Source organism: Bison bison, unplaced genomic scaffold (genome assembly GCF_000754665.1).
Source record: "Bison bison bison isolate TAMUID 2011002044 unplaced genomic scaffold, Bison_UMD1.0 scf7180017864484, whole genome shotgun sequence".
Lineage (NCBI taxonomy): Eukaryota > Metazoa > Chordata > Mammalia > Artiodactyla > Bovidae > Bison > Bison bison.
The window spans coordinates 4,279,816-4,300,458 of record NW_011495044.1 but is presented as its reverse complement, the minus strand read 5'-3'; the positions used below and the strand labels follow the sequence as shown (position 1 = coordinate 4,300,458).

The 20,643-nt window shown below is 40.0% G+C and overlaps 1 protein-coding gene across 4 annotated transcripts in view; it reads left to right on the top strand.

Moving 5' to 3' along the window:
* ZFP69 (ZFP69 zinc finger protein) overlaps positions 1 to 16,686 on the top strand; it is a 17,355-nt gene extending 669 nt beyond the window's left edge. Inside the window, exons 2-8 of one of the 4 annotated variants that reach the window (XM_010862716.1) lie at positions 355 to 428; positions 1,384 to 1,476; positions 1,628 to 2,107; positions 3,602 to 3,687; positions 10,896 to 11,022; positions 11,370 to 11,468; positions 15,328 to 16,686. In XM_010862716.1, the coding sequence (XP_010861018.1) occupies positions 1,981 to 2,107; positions 3,602 to 3,687; positions 10,896 to 11,022; positions 11,370 to 11,468; positions 15,328 to 16,463 (1,575 nt within the window). In that variant the 5' untranslated portion in view covers positions 355 to 428; positions 1,384 to 1,476; positions 1,628 to 1,980 and the 3' untranslated portion in view covers positions 16,464 to 16,686. Of the gene's footprint in view, positions 1 to 6; positions 429 to 1,383; positions 1,477 to 1,627; positions 2,108 to 3,601; positions 3,688 to 10,895; positions 11,023 to 11,369; positions 11,469 to 15,327 lie in introns of those variants that run through there. The other 3 variants (XM_010862715.1, XM_010862718.1, XM_010862717.1) reach the window with 3 other exon arrangements.
* The last annotated feature ends 3,957 nt before the right edge of the window (positions 16,687 to 20,643 follow it).

Below are 20,643 nucleotides of genomic sequence, written 5' to 3'. Positions count from 1 at the left end.
GCATCAAAGCAGCGGCGGGCAAGCGGTAGCCTAGCCTGGGTCTGTTGGAAGCCGGTTCAGGGTTCTCTTGGCCTTGCGGGTCCCCAAAGCCCAGCTCCCGGGGGTGTGGCTGGGAAAGTGCCGTTGGAGGGGCTGTGGGTTTATCTGGTGCCTCAGCACCCGCCCTAGGCCGCCTCTCAGGAATTTAGAAAAGAGCCCTGGTCCCGTCTGGAGGCCGATAGTCCTTTGGGCTTCAGAAGGAAGCCTGCGTGAATGTTCGGCGTTTTTTAAAAAAGTCATTGTGTTGGGTGTCGATGTGGTCTGTCTATAAAAGGCTGGGAAAAAACAAAATCTCTTACCGGTCCTTCTCTAAAGAGACACCCTCTGGAGCTGAAAGCCTCAAGAACCGGCTGTCTCACGCCTCCCATCTCTGGTCCACGGCCTCTCTGGTGAGTAGGAAGCTACGCTATCTGTGTCTGCAGTTTCTTAGGTCCGACAGAGGCATGTCTGGGACTAGTGAGAAGGGGCATACTCGAAATGAAGCTTCTCTGTCGTTAACCATTTCGGGAATAAGATTGGAAAGTTTCTCCACTTGGGTAACAAACCATTTTACTTTTCATATATTTGGGGGTAGGATATTTTTCATATGCTCCAATACAGCTCCTTTCTCTGCATCAGTCACAGCTGAAAACAAGAAGCCAAACACCCTGCCCCACAAACTTCAAAAAGTTGGGCCAGCTCGCTTTTCAGGGAGCTAGGACTAGGATTGTTCTTGAAGCCCTAATACACTGTACTTAGTCGCTGTAGAGGCACCTGTTCAGATGTCAAGGGCTTCCGCGAAAAGATAGGCGGTTTCCAAAATTTCCTGCCAGGAGCAGTTCTCCAATATTTCTCATTATATTCTAAGTACTATATTTGAGATACTTGAAACTTTAAATTCAGATCTATAATTGTTTTAAAGATAACTTTAAAAAGTAGTGTTGTGGTTGCACATTAAAGCAAAAGGTTTATAATAATGTCTATTAAGGTACTGTATTCCCAACATTGTTACAAGCCTAAAAGAAGTACACTTCTTAGATGCATTTTCTAGATGATGAAATGGAAACTCAGAGAACTGAAGTGTCTTAGAGCTTTTAAGTGCCCGTGTTGGGATTCTAACCCAGACTGTCTGATTCCTAAGCTTGCCCTCTTAACTCCCAAGTCTGTGTCCAAGCAGAAGATGCATGCAGCTTGTTGTTCAGTTGTCAAGTCGTGTCCGACTCTTTGTGACCCCATGGACTGCAGCATGTCAGGCCTCTCTGTCCCTCACCATCTCCCAGAGTTTGCCCAAGTTCATGTCCACTGAATCAGTGATGTCATCCAACCATCTCATCCTCTGTTGCCCTCTTCTTCTTCTACCTTCAGTCTTTCCCAGCATCAGGGTCTTTTCCAGTGAGTCGGCTGTTCGCATCAGGTGGCCAAAGTATTGGAGCTTCCAAAGAGGAAAATCAAGGCAAGGTCTGCACATGTTTGTGTATCTTTGGTATTTGTGTGTATTTGTGCTGTTTGTGAAAGTGTGTATGGAACTAGAAATTAGAGCTGCATCCAAAGCATAGATTATACTTATTTTCACATTGATACTAAATCTTTGTTTTTGGATCTTTTTCAGTTTTAAGTATGTTTCTGCAAGTTCTGGAGGTCTATCTGTATGATCAGTTTTCTGGATCCCTCCTCCCTGCCTTTTGCTCCTCTAGAAGAATATGAAGAGGCGTGTACTCAGACCTACTCAACCAGCCACCTGCAAGCAGGCAGGACTTAATTTTAGAGAGGAATCAGTTTTTCAGAGCTGTGAGAGCCACATCAGCCTCTAGGAGCCCCTAGGTTCTGGTGCCACAGGCACACACAAGAATCCTGAGGGCAGGAGACGGATCACAGGAGGACCACGCAACTGTGAGGCATCTCAGCAGAGGCTCTGGCCGTTTCCTCACCAGAAGTGGACAAGGTCGGTCAGGAGGCATCATCATGCTGCAGCAGCTCCTGATCACCCTGCCCACTGAGGCCAGCACATGGGTGAAGTTGCACCATCCAGAGAACGCCAAGGAGGGGGCGCCCCTGTGGGAGGATGTGACCAAGATGTTTGAAGGAGGAGGTGAGAATAGGCTGATGGATGGGGGATGGAGGAAGAAGAAGGGTTCTCAATCTGCTTGGGGAAGATAGGTACAAACATCATTCAAGTGGTCTCTGGGGGAGAAAATTGGGAGAGACTAGGTCCTTGGGACTTGTGCTTGGGGCTTTGGGGAAGGAGATAGCTGTATGAGAAAATGTTGGGCTCTTAAGCACTGGGTCCCTGCGATGTGTGCTCCATGCTGCTTCCATCTCCTGTCCTCGAATAAACACAGGACAGGAAAACAGAATTCAGGGTGTTCCCCACCAGCAGCTGTATAAGTGTGATTTACAGACATTAGAGTCAAAGGTTTCTACCCCCTCAAGCCCTCCAGTGGTTTTCCTTTATTAGTCTCAGTCTAGTCCCAAACCAATGCTTTTTCTTTCTTTTCTTCTCTCACTAGGAGGAAGGAATGACATGCTTGGCTACTCTCACTTTACCTTGAACTGTTTTGAGTTCAGTGGGAAGCATGTCCAAGGTCACACAGTATTTGCTGGCCAGGTCAGGATAGATGGATGGACAGAGGAATTAGCATATCTCATGGGGTCTCTTCGGAGAAGGCAATGGCACCCCACTCCAGTACTCTTGCCTGGAAAATTCCATGGACAGAGGAGCCTGGTAGGCTCCAGTCCATGGGGTCACTAAGAGTCGGGACACTTTCACTTTTCACTTTCATGCATTGGAGAAGGAAATGGCAGCCCACTCCAGTATTCTTGCCTGGAGAATCCCAGGGATGGGGGAACCTGGTGGGCTGCTGTCTATGGGGTCACACAGAGTTGGACACGACTGAAGTGACTTAGCAGCAGCAGCAGCAGAGATACACACATACCCGGATGGAAAGAAGAGAAAGTAGCCTAAATACATTTTATGGTAAAATTCTTTTGGAAGACAAGAGACAGGAAAATTCTTCTGATTGTATTTATCAGAGAAATTTTCACAAAGCAGATAGCACTGAATTGAGCCTTAAAGGATGTCTATCGTTTTTATGGAAGAGTTGGGAAAAAATACAAAAGTGGGGACCTTGAAGAGTGGTTCAGAGAATGGAGACTGTTCTAGTCTCACTGAGGGTTAAGAATGTGGCCAGTGCATGTGTCCCACAGATAAAGGGTGGTGGTTAGAGGAAACTAATGCTTGGAAGATATGCTTCAGGCAGATTGTAGAGTGCCGTGAAGTCTGTGGGTAGTGTGTGGATTTTTCTTGCTTGTAAGTGGGGAACCTTTGAGGATTTCTGAACAGAGGAGTGGCCTGGTAGGTCACTGTTTTTGGACCAGCATTGACCATTGGGAAACATTAATACCCCAGTCAGTGCACTGCAGGGCCTCCTCATTAAGGAGACTCCAGTCTGCTCTTGAGTCGCTCTGAATGTCTTTCTTTGTGAGTGTATTCAGAGAAGGGCTGTTTTCAGCAGAACTGCAGGCAGTTTTTCTGTTTAAAGGGGTAAGGTAAGATGCAAACTTTCTGCCTCTTTTCCTTCCTCAGCTCTGCTATCTCAGGATGCTGATGAGACCCAGGGAGAAAGTTTAAAGGATGAATTGACCCCCGGGACCCCAACAACAGACTCCCAGGTGGGTTGGAGTTTCCTGTCACTTTCTTGACATGCTTTTTAGTTTTTAAGATTATAATTTGCCCTTTTCTGGGGAGTTGGGTATATTGAGGCTAATGAATTTAACCAGGGAACTCAACGCAAGTTTGTCTTGTACAGAAAACTGGTCCACAGTGGTGGCAGTTTCCCTCCTCTTAGAAAACGTTCTTCGGACTTCCGTGGCGGTCCAGTGGTTACAAGTATGCACGTCCACTGCAGGGGGTGCAGGTTTGATCCTTGGTTGGGGCATTAAGATTCCACATGCTGTGTGGCCAAAAAATATTTTTTTAAAAAATATTTCTTTCCAGCCAACATCTAATACAAATTTTTGTAGAGAAAGCAAAATGAATGATTTAATTCTAACCCATAAAAACCAATAGGTACCATTTGGGATCTAAGATAAACCTCAGTTTTCATGAGTATTTTATACTCAAAAATGGGTGACATCTATCACTCCATGAAGTGGCCCATAGAATAGTGGCATGAGCAGAGGTCAAATAACAGCTAAAGACCTGAGCAGAGAAGAAATGGTCAGGCGATGGAGCACACACATTAGACAGGCTGGGCAGTTACAACATGGAAACATGTCCTCACCACCTGGTAGCCGCACAGGTGAAACAGAGAAGGAAAACTGTAGAGTAAATGTGAAAGGAAGACTTATTAAAGAGGGGACATTATCTGAGGACAGAAGAGTTTTGACTGAGAACTTGGGTTTTGAAATTGAATGGTACAGAATTTGAACTTATCTTTGGTATTTACTTGCTCTGTGATTTTTTTTTTTTTTTAGGTTTTTTTATGATGCCATTTTCTTTAGCTAATTCAGGTGCTAACATCTTTTAGGATTGAAATGCATTCCAGGGCTATTTCCAGTAATATGGAAGAAATAGTAATATTCTAATTATTTGGAGAGTTACCTTATCTCTGCATTCCACTTTTCTTTAATTCTCACCTCTTGACAGTTAAAAATACTGGTGGGATTCTTAGCACTGGGAAAAGATTAAATTTCTTAAAATTGAGATATAATTTATATATAGGAAAAACACTTAAGAAAGTACATGGTTCTATTTTGACACTTATACACCATGTAACCAAGTTGAGCATTTCTGCCTCTCAGAATGTTCACTTGTGCCCCTTTCCAATCAAAACTCTGGCCCCCAGTAGAGAGACAGAACATGGGATTTCTGCATTATTTCTTACAACTGCATGTAAATCTATGATTAAAATTATCTTATAAATCTACAATCTCAAAATAAAAACTTGGAGAAAGAATCTGTATGTGGCAGTGGTTAGGTATAATGCTCTACAAATGTCAGGTTAAGTTGATTGATAGGTGTTCAGATCTACATCCTTGATAAATTTTTGTCTACTTGTTCGATCACTTAGTGAGAGGAGTGTTAAAATCTCTAATTATTGTGATTTTGTTCATATCTTCCTTTAGTTCTGTCAAGTCCAATTCTATTGTCAGGCACATATACACATAGGATTATTGTCTTCTTAATGAGCTGACCATTTATCTTTAGGAAATGTCTCATCATATTCTTTTTCCTAAGCCCACTTTGTCTGATTTAATGTAACTTCTCCAGTGTTTTTAGTTATTGTTGGTATGGTATAGCTTTTTTCATTCTTTTAACTTATTTGTGCCTTTATATTTAAAGTGTGGCCCTTCTTAGATACAGCTGGGCCTTGCATGCTTAGTCTGTTAACAGTTACATAATCATTGATATGGAGCTTCCCAGGTGGCTCAGTGGGTAAGGAAGCCACCTATAGGATTTCCCTGGTGGCCCAGTAGCTAAGACTCCGTGCTTCCAATGCAGGAGGCCTGGGTTTGATCCCTGGTCAGGGAACTGGATCCCACATGCCACAACTAAAGATCCTGCATGCTGCAACAAAAAAACCGGTGCAGCCCAAAAAAACCCAAAACAATCCACCTGCAATGCAGGACACGCAGGAGACATGGGTTCAGTGTCCTGGGTAGGGAAGATCGCTTGGAGGAGGGCATGGCAACTCACTCCAGTATTCTTGCCTGAAGAATCCCAAGGACAAGAGGAGCCTGGCGGGCTATAGTCCATAGAGCCACAAAGAGTAGGACACAACAGAAGTGACTGAGCACACAGGCAATCACTGATATGCTTGTAATTTAAGTGTATATTCTTGTCCTTTGTTTGCTGTTTGTCAAACCTATTCCTTCATTTCTTTGTTCTTCCTCTCCTGCCTTCTTTTGGATTGTGCAGTTTTTTAGTATTCTATTTTATGTCTTCTAATGACTTTTTTAGCTATACTTTGATTTGTTTTTAGTGGTTGTCCTGGCCATTACAATATGCATTTTAAACATGTCACAGTTGAATTACTATTATACTGTTTCACAAAGAATATGAAAATCATATTTTCCTGTTTACTCTTCCCATTCTTTGTGTGTTGTCATCATGCTTTTCACTTTACATGTTATATACCCTATAATACATGTCCTTATTTTTCCTTTTAACAGTAAACTGTCTCATAAGAGATTAAGAAAAGGAAAAAAAATGAGCCTTTCATATTTGCCCACATATTTACCAGTGCAGGCTTTCCTGGTGGCTCAGACAGTAAAGGATCCGCCTACAATGCAGGAGACCTGGGTTTGATCCCTGGGTTAGGAAGATCCCCTGGAGAAGGAAATGTCAACGCACTCTAGTACTCTTACCTGGAGAATTCCAAGGACAGAGGAGCCTGGTGGGCTCCAGTCCATAGGGATCACAAAGAGTCGGACACGACTAAGTGACTTTCTTTCACTTTACCAGTTGGAGCACTTTTCAGTCCTTCCTTTAGGTTCTAAGTTTCTGACATCATTTCCCTTCAGCCTAAAGAACATCATTTAGCATTTCCTGTAGTGCGGTTCTTCAGATGATGAATTCTCACAGCTTTGGCGATCTAGAAATGTCTTTATATGGTCTTCCTATTAGAGGATCTTTTACTGAATATAGAATTCTAGGGTGACCATTTTTTTCTTTTAAGCACTTTAAGGATGTTCCATTGTCTTTTGGTTTATATTGCTTCAGATAAAAAGTGAGCTATTTTTCTTATTCTTTCCTCAGATGTGACATGTCTTTTTGTTTATTTTATACTAACTTTTCTGGTTTTCCTGTTCTTCCTTTCCTACTTTCTTTTCACTACTTTTATAATCTTCCCTTTTATCTTTGCTCTTCAGCAGTTTTAATGATGTGCATAGACATGGTGGAGAAGGCAATGGCACCCCACTCCAGTACTCTTCCCTGGAAAATCCCATGGACGGAGGAGCCTGGTAGGCTGCAGTCCTTGGTGTCGCTAAGAGTCGGGGACGACTGAGAGACTTCATTTTCACTTTTCACTTTCATGCATTGGAGAAGGAAATGGCAACCCACTCCAGTATTCTTGCCTGGAGAATCTCAGGGACAGAGGAGCCTAGTGGGCTGCCGTCTATGGGGTTGCACAGAGTTGGACACGACTGAAGTGACTTAGCAGCATAGACATGGTATTCTTTGAATTTTTTTTTTTTTTGGTGGAGGATTTGCTGCCTTTTGTATTTATAGGTTGATTTTTTTTTAATCAACTTGGAAATTTTTCAGCCTTTATTTCTTCAAATATTCTTTTCTTCTCATTCTCCTTCTGAGATTTTAATTACATGTATATTAGACCATGTGATATTATCCCCCCCTCTTTTTTTTTCTTTTTCTCTCTTGGTGCTTCCATTTGAATACTGTCTATTGACCTGTGTTAAGTTTCATTGATCTTGTCTTCATCAGGGTCTATTTGATGTTAAGCCCATCCAGTGGATTTTTCAGATATTGTATTTTTCAGTTGTAGAATTGTTTTTTAGTTCTTTTTTGGCATTTCTATCTCTCCTCAATTACCCTGACATTTTGACCTATTCCATCCATATTTTATTGTAAACTCTTCAACATATATTTTAATAATTGCTTTAAATTTCTTGTCTGCTTCTTACAGTGACTTGGTGACCTAGGTCTTTGTTTCTTATGTTTTTATTTCTTGATTATAGGTCAGATTTTCCTCCTTCACTTGCCTAATAATTTTTTATTATGGTTCAGATATTCTGTATAAAAGAACAGTGGAGGATGAAATATGCATAGATAGATTCATTTCCCCATCAGCCTGGAAGGACATTGGTATTGAGAATAACTACAATGGCTTCCAGTTTTTTAATGAAACCTCAGATGTGTGGCCTCCTGGCCAAGCATCTGCAATTTCATATTGTTAGAGCAATCATTGTATCGCTGGGAGTTGCAACTTTCTACAAGTTTGCTTTGGTGAACCAAGAAAGACAGAATAAAGGACAGAAATGGCATGGACCTAACATAAGCAGAAGAGATTAAGAAGAGGTGGCAAGAATACACAGAAAAACTGTACAAAAAAGATTTAATGACCCAGATAATCGTTTTGGTGTGGTCACTCACCTGGAGCCAGACATCTTGGAGTGTGCAGTCAAGGCAGCCTTAGGAAGCATTACTACAAGCAAAGCTAGTGGAGGTGATAGAATTCCAGTTGAACTGTTTAAAATCCTAAAAGATGATGCTGTGAAAGTGCTGCACTCAATATGCCAACAAATTTGGAAAACTCAGCAGTGGCCACAGGACTGGAAAAGGTCAAGTTTTCATTCCAGTCCCAAAGAAAGGCAATGCCAAAGAATGCTCAAATTACTTTACAGTTGTGCTCATTTCACATGCTAGCAAGGTAATACTCAAAATACTTTAAGCTAGGCTTCAACAGTATGTGAACTAAGAACTTCCAGATGTTCAAGCCGGATTTAGAAAAGGCAGAGGAACCCCGAGATCAAATTGCCAACATCTGTTGGATCATAGAAAAAGCAAGGGAATTAAAAAAAAATCCACTTCTGCTTCATTGACTATGCTAAAGCCTTTGACTGTGTGGATTACAACAAACTGTGGAAAATTCTTAATGAGATGGGAATACCAGACCACTTTACTTGTCTCCTGAAAAACCTGTATTTAGGTCAAGAAGCAACAGTTAGAACTGGACATAGAACAATGGACTGGTTCAAAATTGGGAAAGGAGTATGTCAAGGCTATATATTGTCACCCTGCTTATTTAACTTCTATCCAGAGTACATCATGTGAGATGCTGGGCTGGATGAATCACAAGCTGAAATCAAGATTGCCAGGAGAAATATCAACAACCTCAGATATGCAGATGATACCAGCATAATGGCAGAAAGTGAAGAGGAACTAAAGAGCCTCTTGATGAAGGTGAAAGAGGAGAGTGAAAAAGCTGGCTTAAAACTCAACATTCAAAAAACTAAGATCAGGGCATCTAGTTCCATCACTTCATGGCAAATAGATGGGGGAAAAATGGAAACAGTGGCAGGTTTTATTTTCTCCTGCTCCAAAGCAGGAGCTCCACAGCAGGGCTCCAAAATCACTGTGAATGGTGACTGCAGCCATGAAATTAAAAGATGCTTGCTCCTTGGAAGAAAAACTGTGACAAAGCTAGACAGCATATTAAAAAGCAGAGATATCACTTTGCTGACAAAGGTCCATTTAGTCAAAGCTGTGGTTTTTCCAGTTGTTGTGTGTAGATGTGAGAGTTGGACCATAAAGAAGGCTGAGCCCGGAAGATGCTTTCAGACTGTGGTGCTGGAGAAGACTCTTGAGAGTCCCTTGGACAGCAAGGAGATCAAACCAGTCAATCCTAAAGGAAAACAACCCTGAATATTCATTAGAGGGACTGATGCTGAAGCTGAAGCTCCAATACTTTAGCCGTCTAAGGAGAAGAGCCGATTTATAGAAAAGACCCTGATGCTGGAAAAGATTGAGGGCAGGAGGAGAAGGCGGGCGACAGAGAATGAAATGGTTGGATGGCATCACTGACTCAATGGACATGAGTTTGAGCAAACTCCAGGACAGAGTGAAGGACAGGGGAGCCTGGTGTGCTGCAGTCCATGGGGCAGCAGAGTCGGACGTGACTTAGCGACTTAACAACAAACAACAAGAATGCAGGCATATGCAGATTCTGCAGAAAGTATCGTTCTGTGAAAAATTTTAAGGTGATGAGAAAGGCTGGTATCTTTCAGAGTGCAAAATGATTTCAGAATGTAAAAAATTTCTTTGGGTTGAGTTGCATGAAATTCATCCCTGACCTGTGTGTGTTAATTGTGAAGCATGAATATCTGGGCTATGGAATAGTTTCTCTTGATAAATAAACAATAAATAAATGTATATATGTATAGATAGATAGATATAGTCTGTTTGTTTTGTCTGTTCTGTTTATTTGCAGAAAACTCTAAGCCTTTTCCTCTTGACTGGTGGTTAAGGTGAGGGACTGATTATTCATATTTTTCCTAGAGCTGTGGCTGAGCTCTGGCTGAGATGCACTTTAGTTTGATTGAATTCACTTTTTGTCTTTTTTTGGTTGCATGGCATGTGGGATCTTAGCTCCCCAACCAGGGTCTGAACCCATACCCCCGGCACTGGAAGGTATGGACCTTCCACCGCCAGGGTCCTTGATTGAGTTCACTTCTGATTAACCCAGCTACTAGCACCCCATGCCATCAGTGCTGAAGGGCTGATCCTTTTTTATCTGTTCAGTATTTGAGCTAAGGAAGAGCTCGATCACAGTTCCAAACCGTTTTGTTCATCTTGCATTAAACTCCAGCAGGGCCCCAGAATTTCAGCCCTGGAGGAATGCATTGGTCTTTGTGACAGTAAGTACTGAAAGCCTCTCTCTCCGTCCCCTGGACCCTCTGGTCTCATCTACTTCCACTTGCCCGCCTCCAGCAATGCTGGCCACTCTCCTGCTCCTCAGGCAAGCCAAGGACATGCACTCCTCAGGTCCTTTGTTCCTGCTTGGAATGCTCTCCCCTCAGATTTCCATGTGGCTCTTTCCTACTGAGTTCATGTCTCTGTTTGAATATCCCCCTTTTAGGAAGACTTACCCTAACACCCTACATGAAAGATCTTCCCCATCCTCACTGTGGTTCTCTCTGGTGCCATTATCCTGCTTCATTTTGTTTTTTTCTAAGACACATATAATAACCATCTGTCCTTCCATATATTGTTTATGATAGTCTCCAGGGAATTACCAAACAGATCCAGAGGAGACTCCCAGTAAAACTAATTTAGAATCTCTCAGAAGACTGTCAGAACATACTGGATCTTGATGGAGGTGGTCTCAGGCTGAAAAGGAATATCTTGGATATTCTAGGAACTGTTGACCTTCAAGGACATATCTGTGGACTTCACCCAGGAGGAGTGGGGGCAGCTGGCGCCTGCTCACCGGAATCTGTACCGGGAGGTGATGCTGGAGAACTATGGGAATCTGGTCTCAGTGGGTAAGGACAGGCTACACATACATCCAGAATTCTGCCTATTAACAGGATTAATATTTAATTTAGTATTAATAATTCCTAAATTATTAAAAGCGGTAGATTCCCTGGAGCCTGGCCTTGGGTTCTGTGTTGGAGATGGATGTTGCCTACCTTTGAAAATCAAGTCAGAACATACCTGAATCTCTTCCCTTCGGGGAACACTTTACTTTGTAGAGCGAGAATAGGAAAACATGCTATGGTGCCCCTTTCCATCTTCAGAGACCCTAAATACCTGAGGATTGAAACTACATCCCAGGGATGGTTCTTTGACCTCAACATAAATATTCATACCCTTTTTTTCACTCCATAAGCAGGTTGTCAGCTTTCCAAACCTAGTGTGATTTCCCAGTTGGAGAAAGGAGAAGAGCCATGGATGACAGAGAAAGAAGGCCCAGGAGATCCCAATTCAGGTGAGCCAAGGCAGATGGTGCCTTTTAATATGTAGGCCAGAGTGCCCAGCATCTTCCCAGGCTGCGGAAAGGCTGATCGGGTGGACAGGCATGCTCTGAACTAGATTTCATCCCTCTGTCTGCAGTCCTTTTCTTCATCTGACCTAGTAGAAGTCTCTGGAGTTGGAGGGAAGATAAGTCTTCTCTTCATTAAGGTTTTCCTTCTTTCTTCAATATCCTAAAGTCTGCCAATCGAAAGCTCCTTTCCCCATGCTCTGAGATGTACGTAGTAGTCTCTTCTCACAGAAAGCAGATCTCTTTTCAGGACTCTCACTGCATTCTCCAGATCTTTAATCTTCTCTCTTGCATCCTATTTCCACTTTTCATCAACTTTCATTTTATAATCTTAACTTTGATTCTCACTCTCCTTTGAACTAAAGTATCCTTATTTATTGTAACAAATGTTTTATGGAAAATCCTGCAAGAAAAATGACCATGGGATTCCTTCTCATCAAATCCAGTGATCTTTAACAATCTTCTTAAACTTCGTTTTTATTGCAAAATATTTTAGACATTCAGAAAGGCAGAGGACATTACAATAAATTGCTATGTACTTTCTACCTAGATTAAGAAATGAAACAGAGTTTAAATCCCAGTACTCCCATCTTTGCTTGTGAAATAACCAACTCTTCTGACTTTAAACATTGTCACTCCTATATGTGTCTTCATATTTGTATTGTATGTGTATATTCCCAAAAATATATAATATTATTTTTTGAATTTATTTTTTATTGAAAGATAATTGTATTTATAATATTGTGTTCATTTCTGCCATATATCAACATGTATCAGCCATAGGTATACATATGTCCCCTCCCTCTTGAACTTCCTTCTCACCTCCCACCCCATCCCACCCTTCTAGGTTGTCACGGAGACCTGGTTTGAGTTCTCTGAGTCATACAGCAAATTCCCACTGGCCATGTGTTTTGCATATGGTGGTGTATATGTTTCCATGCTACTCTCTCCATCCATTCCACCCTCTCCTCCCCGCCCCCTCACTTATTTCCGTGTCTATTCTCTATGTCTGCATCTCCATTGCTGCCCTGAACATAGGTGCATCAGTACCTCTTTCTAGATTCCTTATATATGTGTTAATATACAATTTTTTTTTCTCTTTCTGACTTTCTTCAGTTTGTATAATAGGCTCTAGTTTCATCTACCTCATTAGCACTTACTCACGTTCCCTTTTATGGCTGAGTAATATTCCACTCTATATATGTACTACAGCTTCTTTATCCATTCATCTGTCGATGGACATCTAGGTTGCTTCCACGTCCTAGCTATATTAAATAGTGCATCAGTGAACATTGGGGTATGTGTGTCTTTCTCAGTTATGGTTTTCTCAGACTATATGCCCAGTGGTGGGATTGTTGGGTCATATGGTAGTTTTATTCCTAGTTTTTTAAGGAATCTCCATACTGTCTTGCACAGTAGTCATATCAATTTGTATTCCCACCAACAGTGCAAGAGGTTCCCTTTTCTCCACACCCTCTCCAGAATTTATTGCTTGTAAATTTTGTGATGATAGCCATTCTGACCAGTGTGAGGTGATGTATCACTGTAGTTTTGATTTGCATTTCTGTAGTAATGAGTGATATTGAGCATCTTTTCATGTGTTTACTAGCCATCTGTATGCCTTCTTTGGAGAAATGTCTATTTAGGTGTTTTGCCCACTTTTTTATTGGGTTGTTTTGTTTTTCTGGTATTGAATTGCATGAGCTGCTTGTATATTTTGGAAATTAATCCTTTGTCAGTTGTTTCATTTGCTATTATTTTCTCCCATTCTGAGGGTTTTCTTTTCACCTTGTTTATAATTTCCTTTGCTATGCAAAATTTTTCAGTTTAATTATATCCCACTTGTTTATTTTTATTTTAGGAGGTGGATCATAGAGGATCTTGCTGTGACTTATAGCACATAAATTACTACTTATAATACTGTTTTGCATATTCTTACTCTTTAAAAAAATGGTATATGTACTTCTTCCACTTGCTTTTCTCATTCAACACTGTTGATATTTACCCATATTATTCATTCATATTTATCCATATCATTCATTTCCATTGAGTTAATAAAGCACAATTTATCCATTTTCCTGTTGATAGAAATTTGGGGGTTACAGAGATAATGCAATAAAACTTTGTATATGTAACTTCTTGTGTAAGTGTGTAAGTATTTCTCTGAGATATTTGATAGAAGCAGACTTGTTGGGTCATGGAGCAGATATACCTTTATGTTTCAGGAAATTGTTCTTCAAAGTAGTTGCACCAGTTGGTGCTCCTATCTGAGAGTTTCGAGAGGTTCTAGAACTCAGCATCTTTCTCAACACTTGGCATTGTCAAACTTTCACATTTTTATAAATTCAGTGGTTGAATGTGGTGTCTTGTTTTTTCATTTTCATGATTACTAATAAGAGAGAGCATGTTTTTAATGTTTGTTGGCCATCCTTCCAGGATTTCTTTTCCACATTACAGTCAAACACTTTACAGTCTGAGCCACCAGGGAAGCCCTTCTATAAATTACCAGTTTATATCCTTTGCAAATCTTTCTATTATTTTTTCCTTATTGATTTATAGAAAAAATATATATTATTTTATATCTTTAAAATTTTATTTTCCATATTTAGATTTGAATCTGCATATGTTTTATAAATAGTGTGAGGTGAGGCTCTAGTTTAACTTTTTACATGTGGATAATAAGCCCAAGAACCATTTATTGAATGGTTTATGCTACTTGGTCACCTGCCAAGTTTCTTTATATGCCTGAGTCTATTTCTGGGCTCTATCTATTCTGTTCCATTTTTCTATTTTCTATCCTTACTCTAATGTCAGACTGTCTTAATTACTGTATTTCATAGTGAGATTCAATATCTTGTTCTTCAAAATTGTCCTGGCTATTGTTAGCCCCTTGCTTTTCCATATGAATTACATAATGAGTGCATCAATTACACGCACACAAATTCTCTGGTGGTATTTTGATTGGAATATATTGAATCTATAGATCAATTTAGAGGGGAATTAATGTTATGATATTGAGTCCTGTTGTCCAGGAACGTGGTATATTGTTCCACTTATTGATATTTTCTAATTTTTTAAAATAAATTTTCAGGATTTTCCCCCATAAAAGTCTTGTATACATTACACATCTTTTGTCAGATTCATCCTGAAGGACATACATTTTATTGCTATTCTGTTTTTTTATTTTTTAGCCACACTGCATATCTTGTGGGATTTTAGCTCCTTGATGAAGCATTGAACCCTCACCCTCAGCTGTGAAAGCTTGGAGTCCTAATCACTGGACTGCCAGGGAATTCCCTCAGACCTGTTTTATGAACTAGCTGGAGTGGGAAGGGGGAAATCTTTTTATCTTTCTGAGAATGTTTTCCAAAAATAGTTACCAGTTAAAAAGACACTGTTAAGACATAGCCCTGAAATATCATTTTTTAGTATTAATAGAAGAAGATTAAAATGTTCAAATTTTTACTCTGTATATAAAATCACACTTTTACCTTGTTCATTGTGTCTTAATTTCCCATTACTTTTACAGGCTACATAACCATATTTAAATACACTCAGAATTTCATGGAACTTCCATGGTGCTCCAGTGGTTAAGACTGCATGCTCCCAATGCAGGGGGCACAGGTTGGATCTCTGGTCAGGGAACTAAGAACCCAGATGCCTCATGCAAAAAAATAAATATACTCAAAATTTCATGTACTTCACATGTATTGTTATCTAAATCTGTATTCCATACCCAGTATAATAATTGATTTTTCAAAGCAAAATGAATATGAGTTATTTGCATTTTTTCCATTTCTTTCAGAGTTGAAGAGTAAAACAGAAACCAGTGCATCAAATGCAAAATACAACATTTTACAAGAACAGTTATATCATGGCATGATGATGGAAAGGTTCATGAGGGATGATGTCATTTATTCCACATTGAAGAAAGTCTCAGAATATGATGATGAGTTAGAAAAGCACCAGGATCGCCATGGAAGAAATGTGAGACAAACCATTATGACCCATAAGAAGAGAAGCCAAGAAACTTACAAATTTGGCAAAAATATTGTGAGTTCAAATGTTGTTATAGAACAGAGGCTCCGTAAATGTGACACACCTAGAAAGAGAAACAAATGCAAATCAGATGTGATTAATCATCCAACAAGTTACATAAGAGTAAAAACCTATGAATGTAATATATGTGAAAAGGCCTTCAAACAACCCATTCACCTTACTGAACACATGAGAATTCATACTGGTGAGAAACCTTTCAGATGTAAGGAATGTGGTAGGGCCTTCAGTCAAAGTGCATCCCTTACCACACACCAGAGAATCCATACTGGTGAGAAGCCCTTTGAATGTGAAGAATGTGGCAAAGCTTTCAGACATCGCTCATCTCTTAATCAGCATCATAGAACCCACACTGGGGAGAAACCCTACATATGTGATAAATGTCAGAAAGCTTTCAGCCAGAACATTAGCTTGATCCAGCATTTGAGAACTCATTCTGGAGAGAAACCCTTTACGTGCAATGAATGTGGGAAAACCTTTAGACAGATTAGACACCTTAGTGAACATATAAGAATTCATACTGGGGAAAAGCCCTATGCATGTACTGCATGTTGTAAAACCTTTAGTCATAGAGCTTATCTAACACATCACCAGAGAATCCATACTGGGGAGAGACCCTACAAATGTAAAGAATGTGGGAAAGCCTTTAGGCAGAGGATACACCTTAGCAACCATAAAACTGTTCATACAGGAGTGAAAGCATATGAATGCAACCGCTGTGGAAAAGCATACAGGCATGATTCATCCTTTAAAAAACATCAGAGGCATCACACAGGAGAAAAACCTTATGAATGTAATGAATGTGGAAAAGCCTTCAGCTATAATTCATCACTAACTCGACACCATGAAATACACAGGAGAAATGTCTTCCAAAATAATATCTGAAAACAGATTATGCACCATGAGAACAAAAGCTAAATCTAAATCAGTAACCCTGTGCTTTGAATTTTAGGACTCTAAATTTGAGGAATTGACATAATGATGCCAACTTCTAGTTTTGCTCATTGTGTAAATAAACACTACGTTGATAACTACTATTTACTAATACCTCCACACAAAGTTACTTTATCGAGAATAAAAGATGGCCCTTCAATTAAATTCAACAATATAGAAAATTTTGTACATCATTATTTTTATGACTTCATGGTAGATTAATAAATTATTTTTCTTGGGCATTCACAGATACAGACCAGCATTTGGAAACTACTGTTTAAAACATCACCACCACCCCTAATTTTGTAATTAAAATTTTATTTTTTTAATGGGGAAACCCTTCACATGGTATAAATTTCAAAAGGTATGGTCAGTTTTGTAAGTGAAAAGCCTTCTTTCTCCATCCTCCACACAAAATTCTACCTACAGGCAGCCATTTTTTATAACTCATATTTTGTACACCCTTCTAGAGAGCTTTCTGTTTAAATCCAAGAGAATACAAGCATACATTTTTTTTACTTTTAAACATAAATGGCAGCTCCCTAGACAAATGCATATTACTTTTATTACTTCACTGTGTATCATGGAGGTTATTCCATATCAGTAAACAAAGTGCCTACTTGTTCTTTTTTAACAGCTGTATAGTATTCCATGGTTTGAATATACTTTATTTAGCCATTTCATTGTACATGACCTTTTGGATTTCCAGTCTTTTATTTATATAATTTTGCAGTGAATACTCTTACACATTTTTTTTGTTGCTCACATGTAAGAAGATGCAGAGGGTAAATTCCTAGAATGGGAATTTCTGTGCTAAAGGGTATGTGCATTTGTATGATGGATACTGCCAAACTGACCTTCAGAGAGGTTGGACCAATTTATTTCCCTACTAGCAAGATAGAGAAGCCATGTGGGAGCCATATCTGGTACTGAAGCATCTCCAGCAGCCTTATAATCCATTAAAGAAGTATCAGTTTATCTCAATAACATAGCCTAGAAGTACAGTCCAAGCTCATCCCCCAAAAGAGCAGTACTTGCCATCCCTGGAGTCAGCATTAGCTGAATCTTATCAAATAGCAGCCAAGGCAACCAGTCTCTGTTGGAGAAGAAAACATCTCTCCACCAACTGCTCCAGTCCCTAACTTCTGAGGTTGGAACTGTCTGATGAAGTATAGTCACTTAAGAGACTGATCCACCTGCCTTAGCAAGTATAATCCTGGCTACAACACCTTTGTTTGGAATGGAGGAAAATGGACAATTCAGTCAGGATACTTAAGATGGCAGGCTAAACTACAAAGGATCAACTGACCATACATAGCATTTTATGGCTGTGTTAGTGAGTTACAGTTCACTTGTGGAAGGAGACAGAAATGAGATAGGACGTGACTTTCTAATTAATAAACATTAATTAATGAGAGCATTAATTAATTTGTTGATATTGCTTATTACATTGTGAAAGCTGAGTGCCAATGAAAGGACCACAGTGACTTTGTAGATGTTCACTTTTCATTTTTGCAGTTTTATTATTTAAAATTTTAGTGATTCTGTAGAGTGTTGATGGATTTCCCATCTCCATCACCACAGCCACTAATCAAGTTATAAACCAAAGCCTGGCACTCATTACATCTAGTCTACCTTATAGCTTCACCTTCCGTTTACTTTTCTCTTTCCCATATGAGCTCTGCTGCTGCTGCTGCTAAGTCACTTCAGTCGTGTCCGACTCTGTGTGATGAGAATCTTTTAAGTTGCAAGTAACAGAAATCAACTAAGGCTAGTTAAGTCTTAAAGGGGGATGTTAATAGAAGGATATTGGGGTATCATGGAATTCAGGGCAGTGATACATTACAACAGTGGTCTGAGACAGAGATCTGAAATGCTTTGGAAAACCCAGGCAGTTTTCTCTCCATCTCTGATCTTTGCTTCTTGTGTCTTCATTCTTCAGCTGCCCCCCTCCCCCACCCCCAACACCTCATTGCAAATCACCGTTATCATCAACTTTAGATTTTACATATATTCCCTTTTCATTACCCAGAGAAAAACTGTCTTCTCTTCCTTACTTTTTATCTCAAAATCCTGAGGAAGGTCTTGTATTGACCCAGCTAGGTCAGCTGCCTCCCCTAAACAAATCAATTGTAAGCAGAGATCTCAGCTTCTGTGGGAACCACGTGGAGGGTGTGATGGTGAATGGGAGAGGAGGGCTGGAGGGGCAGGAAAGCAAAAGAAAGAGTTACTGTTCATAGAATTCCAGATCCTACTCACTCTTCAATGCTGGCTCATCAGATCAGAACTTAAGAGCTGGAAAGGGTCTAGGAATCCACCTAATTGAAACTTCTCCCTTTATAGATGAAGAAGTGAAGAATCCCCTTCTTTAATTACTCACATCTTTTCACCTGAGTCATATTTTTTTATCATGTTTTCCTCTAAATTTGTTAACTTGGTTCTCCAAACACTTGCCCTTAATGGCTGACCATAGCTGCACTTCATCATTCTAAGAATTTTACTTCTTAGATCTGCTATTGCCCCAAGGACATCTTTCATAAATTATTCTTCAGAACCTACCCACTAGTTTTGTCTTTTATCACTGCCTATTCATTCATTCAATCTGTCCGCCAGGCACTTCTGTTGGTCTTGTGAATGTTCTTCCCCAGAGTTGTGTCCTTAGGCACATTCTTTTCTCAAGTTAGACATTTTGTCTGATTGATTTTGTTACCATCCCAACACTTCTTACATCTACATTTTACAAATCTCTCCTGAACCCAGGTCATTATCTTCAACATCCAGCATTATCTCCCCTTGGATATTTCATAGTAAACCTCAAAGTCAGCATGTCCAAACTCAACTCAGCTTTGGGGATAAAATCTGTATTCCTTAATCCAGGAAGTGGTATCACCACTCATTCAATTCTCCAGTTTAAACTTGTCCCTCTCATCCATTTCCCCCACCCCGCATCAGGGTCACCTGATGACGATCAGTCACAGACTGATGACAATCAGTCACCAGGTCAGTCACAGACTGATGACAATCAGTCACAGTCTGATGACAGTCAGTCACCAGGTCCTATACATTCTATTTAGGACCTCATCAGTTTATACCCTCTGTTCTATTTCCATTGTCAGGGCTTTAATCAGGCTCTTATCATTTCCTAATTGCTTAGATTCCAAACTATTTTTTCTATATCTAATCTGGACTTATCTATCTTCCCCACTGCTGCTAAAGTAGTCATTCTAAAATATATAACTAATCAAATTATTGCTAGAAATCCTTCAATGGTTTCTCATAAAAAGTAAAGGTCAATTTCCTTAATAGAATACTTGGTATAGAGCATTGCCTAGTTTTCTAGCAGTGGTTCCCAAATTTCTCCCCAAGCATACGTCTCTCCAGACAAAACATCTTATGGTCCTCTAAATTCTATGCTCTTACGGTTTCTGTTCATCATTTATGCTATTTTTTCCTCCTTCTGCCTGACTTCTTTGTTTAGTTAGCTCCTACTCATCCTCCCAGATTTAGTTTGTGCACATCTTCAGAGAATACTGTGGAGCTTTATACCAAGGTCACAAGCGTGAAGCTTATACCTCCTTTACTAGAAAAACATCCTACTTTTCTTAAATAACCATGAACTGTCCTTTATATTATCTTTCTGTAGATTGGTGAAAATAACCAGTGGTAATTTCTAAAAACATTTCCTTTCTTATAGGGAACATCTCAGGATGGCACCAAACATATTCATTAATAGTTCAAAATATCTTTAGTTTCTCTGTAAAAGGAAGCCAATGTTTAGTAATTAATGTTTCAGTATCTTATTTTACTTGGGAGTGACCTAGCTATTCAATAAACTTCCAACACTTAATTTAGCACAACCCTAGAAATTCAAGTTACCAAAATCTGGAGAGACTAAAACAAAGTTATTTTTAATCAGTCAGTTCAGTCAGTTCAGTCGCTCCGTCGTGTCTGACTCTTTGCGACCCCATGAATCGCAGCACACCAGGCCTCCCTGTCCATCACCAACTCCTGGAGTTCACTCAGACGCACGTCCATCGAGTCAGCGATGCCATGCAGCCATCTCATCCTCTGTCGTCCCCTTCTCCTCCTGCCCCAATCCCTCCCAGCATCAGAGTCTTTTCCAATGAGTCAA